The sequence below is a fragment of the Anser cygnoides genome, chromosome 2 (genome assembly GCF_040182565.1).
Source record: "Anser cygnoides isolate HZ-2024a breed goose chromosome 2, Taihu_goose_T2T_genome, whole genome shotgun sequence".
Lineage (NCBI taxonomy): Eukaryota > Metazoa > Chordata > Aves > Anseriformes > Anatidae > Anser > Anser cygnoides.
Genome location: NC_089874.1, coordinates 74141766 through 74158171, shown reverse-complemented (window position 1 = coordinate 74158171; position 16406 = coordinate 74141766). Strand labels below are relative to the sequence as shown.

General features: G+C 45.3%; 1 protein-coding gene across 2 annotated transcripts in view; it reads right to left on the bottom strand.

Moving 5' to 3' along the window:
- Positions 1–15720, bottom strand: part of FBXL7 (F-box and leucine rich repeat protein 7) — a 188499-nt gene extending 172779 nt beyond the window's left edge. Inside the window, exon 1 of one of the 2 annotated variants that reach the window (XM_013179283.3) lies at positions 15590–15720. Coding sequence is in view for 1 of the 2 variants with exons in the window: in XM_066992484.1 (XP_066848585.1) it covers positions 15004–15115 (112 nt within the window). In the remaining variant the exon portion in view is untranslated. Of the gene's footprint in view, positions 1–15003; positions 15388–15589 lie in introns of those variants that run through there. The other variant, XM_066992484.1, reaches the window with a different exon arrangement.
- Positions 15721–16406: the final 686 nt, after the last annotated feature.

Below are 16406 nucleotides of genomic sequence, written 5' to 3'. Positions count from 1 at the left end.
TCATGGTTCACTTGATAATTCACTTGTGAAACAGACTGACCTCCTATCTGTAAGACACTCATTCAAGCAGTATTTCTGTTAATTTATCTTCATCAGGAATCTAGCAGGGACATCCCTTGCATAGTCCAGAAAAAAAATTCTTAACCTTCGACACATACATACCCTTTCTGTTGCAACCACACCTCTGTGCTTTTAGCTGCAAGATTCACAAGACTCTGAAATCTGTACTTAAGATTATATTGAACTTTTTCTTGAAAGTTCCTTTTGTCAAGTCTACAGAAAAAAAGCTTTACAAAAAAATCCTCAGATTGGACCAGTGTATATTATTACAACACAATAAATGATGGGGAAGAGTGATCTTTATCTTCATATGAACTTAGAGTACCTACCATTTGTAAAGTGGGGGACAGGAGGTGGAACAGTTCTGTTAGCCTTAGTTGACATCCAGCTGTTGTCAGCAAAACGCCAGTCCCCAGTTCTCCTACAACCCTACTTGATTTAAGGTATCAACCGCCTTTATTGGCAACATGCATCCAAATTGATGAGGACTGTAAATACCTAAGAGCTCATCTTGCTTTTAACCAAAAAGTTTTTTTCATTAGACACTACAGAAACCCAAACAGATCAAATCCCAACCGGGCGAAGTATAGCGCCTGCAAAAACAATTAAGATGAAACTATGCATATTTTTTGCTTCTGTAGAAAAGTAAAGCTCAAGAGAGATGAAAAGGAATTGCGGAGGGCTCCAGGAGCAGTTTGAAAGCGTTGAATGCAAAGGTGTGACAGAGCATCATTGCATACTATGTTACAGTTTCTGGAGAGTACACTAAAACAAAGCAGATTAGAAATCAATAACTATGAGAATTCTTTGAACTTGCCTTTGAGCTCTCACATCGATCATCCTGTACCTCTAACACTGCTACACATTACAAACACAGAGACCGAAAGCAGATTTGTCAGGTGTGACTGAAAAAAATACAACACAGCACAATTGCTTAAATTTGGTCGTGCTGCCTACAAGTTAAGGATGTGTGTCAAAGACTGAGAAGCTCCAAGGATACCACCCTTGCCCTCACCCTGCCCTTCCTTACCTGGCCACATAAGACAGGCTTCCTGACCAGCCACCTAGGACTACAGGGCTAGATTATTTCTTATCAATGAGTGAGCTTGGTCTCTCCTATTTGTTACAGAGATTTTTGTGCTAGACTGTTGTTGTCATTTCTGGAGAACACTACCCACTGAAATACTTTAGCATGGAAAATAAAGGACTATACCCATCATGTCCAAAATGGTTGCTTCTGAGAATGAGCCAGCAGCCACTGGAGAGTCTCTCAAGTCTAAGAACCACCACTTCCAGACCTTGGTAAATATGGGATTTGTTTAACTATCAAAAGAGATGCTTAGAAGAATGAGTTCTACTGCTTATATGGGGATTTTGTCCACACTCCACTTGCTACCCACAAGCCAGCATTTACAGGGTTAAAGCAAGAATGTGTAAGGATTCTTCTCCTCTTCAAGTGCACAGTTAAAAACCCAGTCTTGGCTCCAAAATACCTCCTAAATTTTCAGAATCCTTCACAATTTGTCTTACATTTCCTCCCACAGTTACTCAAAACCATGGATGGCTATCCTTAAAAACAAGCCAATTAATTGTATGGCTCAGCTCACAGAAAGACCAGCCTCTGCGTCCTACCTACCACATTCCTTTCAGCCAAGTGCTGATACCTGAATTAGGAAGAAAATCGACAAAAACATGGATAGGATTAAAAGGAGTGCTTAAAAGGGACAAACAGACAAACCACATAGCCACTAACTGCCAGCACTCCCGCTTGAAAGGCTCCTGTGTCTGACCAGGCTTGTTCTGGTTTAGACGCTAATCCTATGGAAGCTGAACTTCACTTTCTAGCAATGCTGCTGCTCATGTAGGGACTTAATTAAGAAACCCTACACTTCAGTGAAGGACGTGGTGGTTGGCGGGGGGAAGCAGGAGGTCTTATCCACAGAAAGGCATGAATTTTTTAATAGCAAATGAGGCCTGGCAAATGAAAGCAGGAAACCCAGAAAGGAGAAAGTCTGTGGCACTCACTTTTGCCCACCTTCTGCTGCCAACATTGCTTCCTGTGCTCAATGCCGGTAAGCAATAGGGTGGTTTCACTCCACCTTGCTTGCTGGCCCACAGCTAGCGAAACACGTTCGGTTTTAAGGTGCTGGGCAGTCATCCCACCTCAGCTGCTGGAGACAGAAATACAGCTCAGCATTCTGTGGACTTCCGTGGTGAGAAGTAAATGACATCACTGCCAAAGCACTAAATTAAAACACAATACCTAAATCAACAAATTCGTAGACAACCAAGCAGAAACTAACCCTTCCGCTAACTCCCAGTTCCTGTCTTACTTCTCGATAAGCTGTAAGCCCATTCACAGTTGGGTACTTTCTCAGATGTGAGAAAAACCCTTGCATGCAGCCACTCGGAACCAGAGTCAAAGCTGGAAAGATCAGTAATTGTTTGAGGGAGAGGAAGTTTCACATTCACCTTTGTTCCAGCAGTTCCTGGCAAGAGAAGAAAAATACCCACAACAAGCATTCATGTTTCCCCATAAATACAACCAAATAGCGCAACAAGGAGTACACCCACAGATGAATAAATAGCAATAATTTCCCAAGAGAGATGAAGACATAAGCAAAATACTCTGCCCCTGCCTACGGAGTGCCAATGAAAAGTTCACATCAGACTACGCTGTATACTCTATACACATACTAATGTAAAGAAAATCTGTTCTGAAAGAATTTAAGGGTGACATTTTTCATGTCTGAACCTTAAGTCAGGCACTGGGTATAGTTCTGATTCCAACGACCTTCATAGACTTGATTATGGCATAGGACATCCAGCCTAGGACATCCAGCCTTCCATCTCACTGCAAAGTTACCTCCCACAAATAACAAATGTTCAAGGAATTGATAATACCAAGTGGTGAATTAAACCTAAAGGTAGCTTTTTGGTACTAAAATCAAAATGTAAATTCCATTGCCAAGTAGTATAATGTACCAATACCCAAAACATGTTATTTTGTGTTGTGCACAACTTCAAGTTTAAATGGAAAAATGCTCAACTGAAAAGGATCTTCTAGGACTTTATAGTGCTAAATTAACTGCATCCTCTTGTAATAACTCCTGTTTGCTCATCTGGTCTTAGCAGAAAACTGAAGACAAATATTTCATAATTTTAATTATGGAAAATATGCTGCTTATTCTAAATTTGAAAGTTAAACCTGTTTAAGTTATGGTGACATATGTAGGTGTGTTTTTTTTTTTAATCCAACTCTAGAATATGTAGAGAGAAGCAAATCTTAACTCCAGCAGACTTTCTGTCCAGTGTTTCTAGCAGGAATCAATGAAGTCACGGCTACGAAGAACTTGAGAACTGCAGAAATTATTTCCTACCATGACTAATGCAGAAGTAACTTCTTCATTAAAGCAATGATCTCCACTTTCTAGAACAGTAAAACACATGAACCTGGGCTAGTTATTACTTCTAAGACAGGCAACACTTAGAAGCAGCTTTTCCTGAAGGCCATTCATACTGCCAGAAACAACAACAAAAACAGAGCCAGATTCTACCACCACAAATCTTAAGAGAAGCTTTCTACTTTGCCTGTTCTCTGCACAGAGAAAACAAAGTCGGTCTGAAGTGCAAGTTCCTTTTAACAGTGAAAAGGATGGCTTTCTTTTTACCTTAATAATATAAAAATAAATTACAGCTGAAAACCTCCATACTGGCTGCAGACACAAGTTTACAGAGCAATTTTAGAGATAATCAGCTACTCTGAGTCAGCCTTAGCACTTGCCAGGACTTGCTATAGTTGAATGCTCTTTCTGAAAGCCTGGCAGCACCTTTTGTAAACGTAAGCAGCCAGTACAAGTAGAGGAGGATGGAGTGGGGGAACATTTAAACAACCTGAACAGACACAAATCCATGAGACCTGACCAGATGCACCTCTCAGCCCTGATCAAACTGGCTAATGCTGTGGCAAAGCCACTCTTAATTATCTCAGAAAGGTTGTCACAAGCGGGAAAGGTTCCTGAGGACTGGGCGTAAGCAAAAGGCAGCCCTATCTTCAACAAGGCAAAGGAGAACAATCTGGGGGACCACAGGCTGTCTAGCCTCACCTTAGTCCTAGGAAAGTGACAGAGCTTTCTGGAACTGTTTCCAAAGATATTAAAGTCAAGAAGGTGATCAGAAGTCATGAGCATGTATTTACAAGACCATGCCTGACCAAGCTGATGGACTTTCACAGTGAAATAACTGACTCCATAGACAAGAGGAGTACAGCGGAAGTATTTTCCCCTGACTTCAATAAGATTTGCCAACTGGTTTCCCCAACATCTTCATAGATAAACTGGTCAAGTATAGACTGCCTAAACGGACAGTGTGACAGACTGAAAAATGACTGATGTTGCCAAGCTCAAACTGTTGGGAGGAGCAGCATGAAGTACACCTGGAGCCTAGTCACCAGTGGTGATCTGGATGATGGGACAGAAGGCACCCTCAGAAAGTTTGCAATGATACTAAACCAGGAGGTGCAATCGATACACCAAAGGGTTGCTGCCATTCAGATAGACCTCAACAGGATGAAAAATGGGCCAAACAAAGCCTAAAAGTTAGTTCAACAAAAGGAAATGCGGAGTCCTGCATCCTGGGAGGTATAATCAGCTGGAAAGTGGCTTGGCAGAGAAGGATCTAGTAGACACCAAGTTGAACATAAGTCAGCAATGTGTCCTCATGGCAAAAATGCCAACAGTACCCCAGAGTGCACTAGGAAGAGCGTTGCCAGCAGGTGGAGGGAGGTGATCCTTCCCCTCTGCTCAGCACTGCTGAGGCCACACCTGGAGTGCTGGGTTCAGTGCTGGGCGCCCCAGTACAGGAGACACAAGAAACTCCTCGAGTGAGTCCAGCAAGGAGCCACGGACAAAGTGAAGGATTTGGAGCATCTGACAAGGAAGGAGGATCTGAGACATGGGACAGTTTAGCCTGGAGAAGAGAAGGTAGGTCTTGTCAGGTAGTGGTCTTGTCAATGTGTAAAAATAGATGGGAGGGGGAGATGGTGGAATAAAGACGACTGAACTGGATTCTTCTCAGGTGATAGCCAGCGAACAGACAAGACGAATGGGCACAAACTGAAATACAAGCATTTCCATTTAAACATAAGAAAACATCCCGCCCTCCTCCCATCCCACCCCCCTTCCCAGTCAGAGTGACCGAGCACTGGCACAAGCTGCCCAGGGACGCTGTAATGTCTCCACCTCTCCAACTTCGGATATGCTCAATATCTGCCTGGACGTGGTCCTGGGCAGCCCACTCTAACTGACGCTGCTTTGAGCAGGAGGTTGGATCAGACATCTCCAGAGATGTCATTTCCAATCTGAGAGTCCGTACACTTCAGGCTTTAAAGTGTACATCAAGATATGGCCAGGAGTTGATTGGAAAATGTCTTAATGTAATTTTACTGCCTGTACTGATCCCCGCTGGCACTCTAACGATCCAGAGCAAGAAAACAATTCCTCAGCAAGAGGCTCTGCAGCAGAAGCACCTATGTACTCAAACCCCGCTAAAAAACAGATGAGGGCCCTCAAGCTTGTTGGCTACAAAAGAGCACAATCAAACATGAACTCAAGAAGGAAGGTCAACTACTAGATCTTCTTGACATACAAGAGCATATTGTTAGTTTCAACTTAATGCTAGCACTGCTAACTGGAATCAAGATCTCTCTGCTCTGAGGCTTTTATTTATACCTCCTTTAGTAAATCCTGAGGTTCCAAAAATTCTAAAAGCATGAGTCGTAGTAGTATAATATCAACAATTTTCACCACATATTTCAGCAATAGCTTATTGTTTCCATCATCTTAGTCTAAGAAAAAAAAAAAGTTATGTTGATGCCACAAGCAATTTCCTTATAAACTGTCAGAGAAAAGGCAAATGGAAAATAGAGAGCAGAAATATGTTTTTACTAGGTACTACAGAAAAGATCATCTGTTCAGTACTTCTGTTGGCGACCAGCTGTTGTCTTTAGCCTTGCACTCCAGCAGTGAGTTAGATCAAGTACTACCATCATTGCACAGTGAGAAAGCAGTGACATATTTCATGATAAGCGCTCGTGAGCACTTTAAGTAACCCTTAAATGCATGCACTTTCTGTTCATCAACTCTCACAATAGCTTTACAGCCTCACAAGGATAGGATTTAACTGAAATACTAGTTCAAGTAACTCTTTACACAATTTAAGAACAAAACTCTTAAGCCCCTCCATCCCATCCAGTCACACACAGAGTATGCAATCTGGTAACAAACATGAGAGCCTTAAACAGACAGTCTGCTTCAGAGTACAGGCAGCCACACAAGCCATGGAAGTGTGAGCTTCCCATACAGACTACACGTGTAAGTAAGACTACACGTGTAACGTGACAACTAGACCTGATCCAAGGTCTTCTTTCACCGCCATACATGACTGTTTGACTCTTCATTGAAAGGGGTTCTTCTTAGTTAGCTATCAGTGATGCTATACCAACTTTTTCAGCTTTTCCTGACATTTTTTGTTTCTTAAAACAAGACACCTGAGCTCATGACTGCCCCTTTCATAGTCTATCACCTCCAAATTTCGTTAACGTGCTTGGAGGAACAAAGAAGTAAATTGAGGAAGAAAAGTTTTAGAATACATTCACTGGAGAAGATTACTAGATCTCCGACCTCCAAGTTAGCATGCTGTTTCAGAAAACTTCCATATAGTACTCCTTCAGCTAGTGTACACATTTGTACACAAATCCCTGAGAAAGAAAAGCATCATGTGATTTAAGATGTTGATATGACAAATTTATGCATTGTAGACAGGAATTTCCTGATTCAGAACACAAGCATGAACGAGAGCTTCCTGTTTCTCTCTTTACTCCAAGAAGGTTCTTTGGAAGGATTTACTGCCACAGCATGCCACTAAGCAGCACTGAGCTCCAGGTTAAGTACTACGCTAACATGAACACTACTGGAACAAGGATATGATGGCAACATAAGTCTAACCACATGACTCCTGGGCTCAAGAGAGTCACTACCTCAACCCTTTCTGAAGGCAAGTTGCTATAACCATTACATTTTTTCTACACATCAGTTCTCAGAACAGATGTGTTAGAGCAAGCTCATAGCACTGAGCAAAGATCCTCTAAGATCAGTGCAACAACTGATATTCCTCTGATTAAAAGGAGGAGAGAAAATATCTGGGGTTGCATTTTCAGCCAGCAGTCCAGCTGAGCACAGGAAGGAAAAATTTCCAATGCCATGCTGACCCCTGCAATTTTATCCAGTTCACACACAGACCCGTGTGTTAAACATCAATTTGCATGGACATACAGTCTTAGAATAGATTTCAACTTGGTGGCTTAGGGGAAATGCACATGGAAAAATAACCAGCAAGTTTTTCTCCCCATTGTTTAAGGCAGAAATCAAAAAACTATGTAGGATGACGAGACCTATTCCACTAAGAAATGACTGTTGTTGAGCTTGGCTACTGGTACCAAGCTGAGGCTTTCCATACCCAGTCAAACACAACTAACTCAAGTCTTCCTTTAGTGCATTACTTGAAACTGCACACATTCCAAGCTCTCCTACAATTCAGCCTATGTAGCAGAGCCACAACAGCAGCACTTCTTCACACCTCCTTATAGAAGATACTTGAGAGCATTTCTCCAATCAGCAAAGCCAGGTTTTGCTTGCTTCTGCTTTAGAGTTTCTTGAAAGTAAAACCCATCCTTTGGTCAATACATAGACTTTGCTAACTTCTTCAGAAGAATGGCCATGGTCTCTGCTAAATTCTCCTTCGTATGAGCAGACATCTACAAACACCACAATGGCAAGCATATAAGGGCTGCAGTCTAGGATAACGGGAACTTCTTTAGTGATCTACAGCATGTAACTTCAAGATCACAGCACCTCCTCCATGCTTCAGCTCCTCCAAGGAGATCTTGTAAAATTAGCCTTAACGTGCTATCTTTGCTGAAAGACACACAGGTAGACTTGTAACTGAAGTGCAGGACATATTCAGACAGAACTAAAAACTTTTCCCCGAGGTTACCTACAACAATACTACCAGCACTCACCCTAAATAGCACATCTATCCAGTCACACTTTGAACAACTGTATTCCTAGAAAGTGTTGCACATTTCATTTTCGTATGAAGGAGAAGCAGATTCTACTGAAAACCCACCACCCCCTTTTAAAGCTCTGAAGGGTTTTTAGTCCTTAAGGTTGCCCTACTGCAACAAAGCACATCCTGTATTAAAGTACCAGCATAGCTTGCTACAAAACAAAGAGCAGAAATAAACCACTTGTTCATTTCAGCCTTCAAGTGTGATCTCCTGCTTTCTGCCAATCACTTCCCTAACACAAACAAGACCCACAAAGAACCAAACCAACTCCTAGTTAGGAATTGTTAGCAGAAGCAAGGAATCCACAAGTAGCTGAAGTACTGAAAATGCCAAAAACCTAAGTTCTCTGAGGAGATTTTTTGAGTAGAAACTTAAGACTTAAAAGCACATAGCCAATTCTGAATGTATGTCAATGTTTTTCCACAAGTAATATGACAGCATCAGCTTCAGCTTGGATTTATGAAGTGCAGTCTGGCAGAAGGACAAGCTTGCAAAGACTACAAAAGAGGTACCAAAGCACCCTCCTTTCCCTCCTCACCTGTGGGGAGAGGGTAAAAAAAGGACTAGGACGTGCAAATCCTGGGCTCCTGCTACCTTTGTGGATCAGCTCCAAAGTTTGTTCAAGCCTTCCACTGGCACCCAAACAATATTTTTTATTTTTGCAAACATATAAAAAAGAAATAGCATCCAGTTACTTTTGCACTGGGCTGAAACAACCATCCTAGAGTACAGTTGGCTATCTTTTATTTGTTATTTTTAACAGATATAAGACCCAGCCTTCTTCCTAGAAGGATTTTAAGAAATGAGCAACAGTTTATGAAATAACACACATAAACCGCTGTTACTTTCTAGAAAGCTACAGGTTAACATTAGCAACTTTAAAGCCTGGATCCACCACAAATATTTTACCTTTTGTGCATGCATGTATAAACATACATGCACACGCAGAATTCCAGTTTAAGAAAATACTGCATTACAAGAAACTGGAAGTAGGGCAGCAGCTCAGTTAACTGCAGCAGGCACCCCACCACCATGGGATCCAGAGAAGAAGCAGTAATGTGAGCACACAGCCTACAGCAGATTTTCTTTTTGGAGACAAACTGAGTAAACACAAACACAATCCTTTTGCATCACTCACTTGAAAGTTGCACAAAAATCATATCATAAGCAGCTTTCACAAAGGTTACTTTAGGTTGGCAGCAGTTGGCCACTGGCAAAGCAGAAGTTCTGGAAATTCACTATTTAAAAAAAAAAAAAAAATCAGTGCTGCTTGCAGGAATGACATTTTGAATTTGGCTATCTTTCCTGTCAAAATCTTGCTGTTAAGAGACAAAACTCTTCACTCCCTGAATCCCAGAAGAGCAAAACAGCCACAGGTAAAACACGAGAACCAGCGCTGACCGAGCACAGTAAGACAAGCAAGCACAACACAAGAAGCGCCACTGAGCGGCACCGTAATATTTACAGCAGTCCTACAGAGGGTGTTAGGGTTCAACGGCAGTAATCAGACACTGGGGAGGTGTAAGAGATAGGAGAAGCCAAGCCGGGACAAAAACACTTATCTAAGAACAGCAAGATCAGCATCTCAACAGATCTCCTGAGAAAGGATCGAACAGCAAGCAGGACAGCGCTAAGAGCTATGTGCTAGACTTCACATCAGATGTTTGTGTGTAACTGCAACTCAGACATCGAAACAAAGCAGGAATAAATTGCACAGCCTAGGAACCACTTAGCACCTAACTTGATAAGGCTCTTCACTTCAGCCTATGAAGTTCATGGGGTGGAAAAAAAATAAATACCAGGCTCAAAAACTGCCCTGGTTGCTGAATACGCAGTGCACATACAAGACACCTCAGAGGGGAGGTCACAATTTCATAGTTAATTAATTCAGTACAAATGGATTTACTGTCTTTTCCATTCCCTTACTCTCATTAAAATATCCCGTGATGCTCTTCAGGTTCTAACAACCAACATAAGCCATCAATAAAATCTGATGAACTATTACGAATTCACTCTTTCAATAAAATATCCTACCCATCACTAACAGAGCTTCTCTAGTACAAACCCACCATGTTATACTGCTGTTCAGACCTGACGTGCATTGCTTGTCAGGTTAATTGCAAACACTTCATGAGGAAACAAATCCTAACAGACCTATAGGTCCTGAATAATAGGATTTGGGGAGTAAAAGATTTCTATGTGCAACATCTCAAGTGTCAGAACCCTCACCAGCCCCAAATTGACAGAAATCTGGTTTCTAATCAAATGGCAGCGTTCACAAGGAGATAGCGTCCAACAGCAGCTTCAACAAAGAGGACACAGACATGAAATACGAGGACTGTGCAGCAGATTTTAACCATTCTCCTCCTCCTGAAGGGAAGGATTTAAGAGAGCAACCCACTCTAAAGCAAACACAGACTGACCTGACAGCGCTGACCACAGCGCTACAGGCTGGGAAGCAATGCAATTCCTAGAAAGCTCCAGCTGCCACAGGGCAGCTCACATGGCATCAACAGTGAAAGCCAACCTCACAAAGCACACTGCCCATGTTTTGGGGCACCTACATCCTGTGACAGAGCCAGGCTTCTGCACTGGCACTTCACGTCTCCAGGACGCTTGGATGCAGGTGGGAATTCACCCTCCAGGCAGCTTGAGAACAGAGAATGCCCCCCCAAAAAAGCTTGGAGAAGGAACATTTCCAGAAGCAGAACTGGGTTAAAGTTACTCCCAAAGAATTCCCAGTTAAGTCTTCCCAAATTATTTCTTTCTTCTTGGATATGAGCATGTAACCAGTTTGTCAGCAAGGCTTCTGACTGAGAATGGACATCAATCTCCTTGCCTACACTGCCATTTCTTCTCTTTCTCCCCTTGCCACCCTATGCTCTTCACAGCACCAGCCTTCCTTCTTGCATCAAGTCTTCCACAACACATTTCGGCAGGTCAACCAGACCTGCTGCAGGCTGTCAACAGCCCTCTCTAGACCAGCCCCTGGAAGGAGAAGGGGCAGGAGGTGGCCAACTGCAGCCACAACTGACCAACTGCAGCAGTCTGGAAGGCTGACTCATTAGTAAGACGTCCCTATACACGGTCTGAACACTGTTACTGACCGCATGTTGTAACACCACTTAACTGCATTAAATTTGGCTGGTCCCAAAGTCTCACAGTCTAATGAAGAAGTCATTTGGGAAGAGGACAAGCACTGAAAAGTTATCATTATTCTGCAAGTCTGACATTCCACCCATACACCACAGCTTCCTTTGGATGTAAGGGCACACAGAGCCTGCTCTTCTGGCTCATCTCAGAAACCCAACCACCTCACAGAACAGAAACCTGCAGTTTTTAATTCCTCCCCCACCACTTTTTGGGTGCAAAAACGTCTCAGGTTGTAAGGTCAGTGCTTGGTGCCCTTTTCCCAAAGAAAGCAGGTCGATTTCAGCCACTCCCCACTCAGCACTGGGCCCTGCAGCCAGGCTCTGGTCCAGACCCCTGCCGAGCACACGTAAAGCTATTTACGTGCATAGAACAGTTACAGAAAGTGAGCAGCATGGTACAGACAGCAGCTGCCTAGGTGTCTAATCGATTCGGCAGCAGTTAAAGGGTAGTGCAATTCAACCTCCTCATCTGTGGCAACGAATCATGTCTTATTTATTCAGCTGCGACTCTCCTCGCAAATATATTTTAAACAGAAATCATTGAATATAAAAACCGGATTTCGACAGCTTCTACAACAACAGGCTGCTCCTTCCACTATCAGATGTAAGCTTGGCAGATCTCCGCTTACTTCAAAAATCAGGTGGAGAATTACACCAGTGACAGAAAGGTGAAGGATTTATTCCTAGGGCAAGAAAGCAAAGGACAACAAGCACTCTCACGAAGGTGCGAGCCATGCTCAACTGCAAATGTTCCATGCTCAAATGGAGTTCTTGCTCCAGTAACCTGTTGGCTTCAGCCACACCACTGAAGCCTGACTGCTGGACACATTCACAAGGAGTGGCTTTAAGCATTAACACTTCAGCCAGGATCTACAGCACACTACGATAAGCCTAAACTCTCAAGCTCTGTATTTTTCTAGGGAAACAAGCTCACATAAGCCATCTCCCTTAAGGAAACGTTTGAAAAGACCAAGTGATGACCAGCAAAATAAAATCTATTTAATAATTTACTCTAAAAGCCAGGTAAATTCCTGTAGACAAGATTTGGTATTCTACGATTTGTTTTTTTCCCTTTGAAAATAAGAGTTGTGTTCATACCCCACTTGCAGTTCATGAATTTTCAGAGAAGCGATCCTACTGACCTTCAAGATGGGCTGTGATCCAGTTTTCTCCTGCCTCAGAATTAAATTTGTAGAAAACAGATATACTTATCAGACATGCCAGGAACTATTTACTCAGACTCTGACGACAAATTATTTTAGACTATTCAAACATCCAGCTCTCTTGTCTACTTAGCATGCCAATTTGTAGGTTCTAATAACATTCTATTCAATAAAGCCTTGGACGAGCAAAAAAAAAAATGAAATAAAAGGAAATATAGTGTAGCTTATGTGATTAGTCACAAACACTTTGGATACCCGCCTGAGATTTTACATGTATACAACGTGTATGTGATTCTGAAAAACTGTCTAGTTCTGATAAGCATAGCAAAATGTAGTAATCCATGCAAAATATAATTTCCTATTAATAAATGTTATCTAGTGCTTTCTTGTGTGGGAGTTATCCCTGCCACAATGCATCTCCTCATCTTCAATTTTAGAAGGAATTTGAGCAGACAGATTCCCGATTTTCCACATTCTTACAAGTGGGAAGACTAGAAGATAACATCCATTTAAAAAATAACTTTCAGTTGTCCTCTTGAAATCTCAGTTCAGGTATCAGCAAGGAGTAAGCAAGATGACAGCATTTAGCTTTAGCTAAGCAAAGGTACCTTATTCCATCCCTGGTTTCAGTCCCTAAAACAGCACACTGCAATACATTAGTCTACAAAGCAGACAGCTGAAAGTAACATACTTAACTACAAGTGCCACTTTATCAACTTAAACACAGATATTCAGGTTGCCTTTAGGGCACAGAAGAACAGGATGTAAGGACAGTGCTACCCTTCCACTGAGGATCGCAATCACATCCTGTTAAAAGCAATTTTTATGGCAATTGGGCAGTTCAGTTGCTAAAGGTACCAAAAGCCCCAGCTAGGAATACAGAGTACCTTATTAAAAAAAAAGCTTCCTTTTATCAGATTTAGATTTGCTCTCCTCCCCATCACCCCGAAAGATAGCAGTGATCAAGAGTAAGAAAGCGGTGATCAAGAGCATCTGTAAGTTTCACTGTGATTGATGCTGTACAGAAGCTGATGGATGGAACAAGAGACCTGAATTGAAAAACCAAAGTATGGGCCACAGTTTTGTTTGTGGTGGTTTGTGGGTTTTGTGTGGTTTTTTTTTTGTTTGTTTGTTTTCAGTTGGTTGGTTTTAAACCAATATACTGCCTTCTATTTTTCAACTCAGGTAATGGTCTGTGCTGCATAAACAACTTTGTCACATGTGCCAGGAGCTGCCTGCCTTCCCAGGAGCTGACCTCCACTCCACTCTGAATGGAGGGAAGAGGTGAATTATCTAAGAACATCCCAGTCGCACCGATCTGCCTCCTCCCTGCAGTTACTACTAGGCTCTCTGAGAACATTAAAGCTCTCTTCCACTTCACTCAGGGCTGCAGAAGATAACCCCTAACCCATCACTTCAATCCGTAATATTTTGAAGCAAGCATTCCTATGGATCCACGAGAAAGCTCAGGGACACAGCCGTGCCTTCCTGTCATCGTGCCAAAACCCCTCAGCAATGACTTCTGCACAGAACCAAGAACTGCAAGACACTGACTCAACTCCAGGGACAACCTAGGATTTCCCCTTTCAGGAGCAGTCCAAAGAGGCTTTGATCGCAGCTTCCAGGCTGACCCCATTTACACAGAGGTTATTCTCACGACGGCATCAAGTGAGCCAAACCCTGCAACAAGGAGAATGTCTTGAGCTTGAAGCTCCTGAATCCTTCAGCTCTTCCGAAAGCAGAGCTCATTTGGCACCAAATGAAAGGAACCGCAGAATCTGTTGGAGAAGCGGTGGTTTTCCTTTCCTTTTCCACAACCTCCCCGCATACTTTGGATGTGAGAGAGGTGTATTCTTTGGCAGTTGCCTTCCGGACCCCCGGAGAATCCAGCAGGTCGCAGGGCCGCCTCCCTCACTCCACCCTCACAAAAAGGGGGGACGTGTGGTGACCCCACACAACGGTAGGAGCACAGCAAGGGCAGGACAGGCAGTGGCCCCGAGCACGGCGCGGGCAGGACGCGTGCCCCACACGGTCCCATGGATGCTGTCGGGTGAGGCGTGCAAACGACGGCTGGGGGCTGAAGGAAGCTTTGGGCGCGGGGGACAGAGGAGGCACCCCCCGTGCTCGCTGTGGGTCTGCCGCCTTCGCTGGCCCCTTTTTCTCCGCCATCGGCCGAGACCCATCCCCCTGCAACTCCAGCCAGACCGAGGGGCTCCCTCCCCCCGGCAGGACGGGTTAGGCCCCGCGTACCGAGCACCAAACCCGGCGGAATCGCGGGAGGACCAGGCTCGGCTAGCAGCTGGAGCGCATTAACTCCCCCTCCCCTGCCGCCCGGGGCTCCTTTTCCCCTTTTCTCTCCCCTCTGCTCAGACAGGAAGCAGCCACACAGCAGCCCAGCGCTCCGCGGGCGGGTCGCAAGCCCTCACAAAAGGCGGCTTTTCGGCAACAAACACCCCCCCGACACCCTCCCCCCGCGCCCCCCAGCCCCCTCCCCGCGGCTCACCCTCGCTGCCGTACTGCTTGCCGTTGCTGGCGCCCATCCCGCCGGCTTCATGCCCGCCGCCACCCCCGCCGCCGCCGCCGGCCTGCTGCCGCCGCTGCCCGCCGCGCACCATGGCCACCGCGGGCAAGGGCAGGGGCGCGGCGCCGCCCGGCGCCCCCCAGCTCCCGGCCGGCTCCAGTTGTAATCCACGGGGCCCCGCCGCCGTGCGCGGGGGCTCCTCCGGCCTCGGTCGGCTCCGCTCCTCCTCCTCCTCCGCCTCGCAGCCCGGCTGCCTCCCCCGGGAAGCCGCCGCCAGCCACTTGTTGCTGCCGGGGAGGGACGGAGGGAGGACGGGCAGCGCCGACGACGACTTTTGTTAGCGGCAGGCGCCTCCTCCCGGCGCCCAGCGCCGCCGGGACGGAGGGAGGAGGGAAGGAGGAGGGAAGGAAGCGAGGCCCGGCCCGGCCACGGCCGGGAAAGACGCGGAGACTGGGCTGGGGGGAGGCTGGGCCTCCGAGTCAGCGCCCTCAGCGCTGCCCCGCTGGGCCCCGGGCGCTGCCGCCCGGTCCCCTCCCGCTGGTAGTGCACCTTCAAACTCGTTAATTACCAAATGGAAACTCCTCTTCAGCTCTCTTCGCGCTCCCGTGCTCTTTTGCCCCAAGGGACAGGCTGTTGGGGGGCCCCAGCTGCCGCTACCAACTGCACCTAACGGAGCATGGCCCGTCATAAAGGGTGCTCCGCACCACTAGTGACACCACAAGGGAGCCCACGTAGCAGTCACACACGGGAGACAGAAGAGCGAGAGGAGCCCACAGCCCCAGGAGAGGGACGCCTGTAACCTGTGCAGCCTGGGGAGCAGCATGCCCCCAGCCTTATATATGAAAGAGCCCATCTTCCTAAATGCCACAGAATCATTTAGGTTGGAAAAGACCTCTAAGATCATCTGGTCCAACCATTAACCTAGCACTGCCTAGGCTACCACTAAACCACATCCCTAAGCAACACATCTAAACATCTTTTGAATACTTCCAGGGATGGTGACTCCACCACTTCCCTGGGCAGCCTGTTCCAGTGTCCCGCAATCCTTTCAGCGAAGAAATGTTTCCTAATATCCAACCGAAACCTCCCCTGGCACAACCTGAGGCCATTTCCTTTTGTCCTATCACTTGTTGCTTGGGAGCGGAGACTGACCCCCACCCCAATATGGCCTCCTTTGAGGTTGTTGTAGAGAGCAAAAAGGTCTCCTCTCAACCTCTTTTTCACTGGGCTAAACAACCCCAGCTCCTTCAGCCACTCCTCATAAGACTTCTCTAGACCCTTCACCAGCTTTGTTGCTCTTCTTCGGATACACTCTAGGACCTCCATGTCCTTCTTGTAGCGAGGGGCCCAAAAATACATCCCGACACACACTAGACAATAGAAAA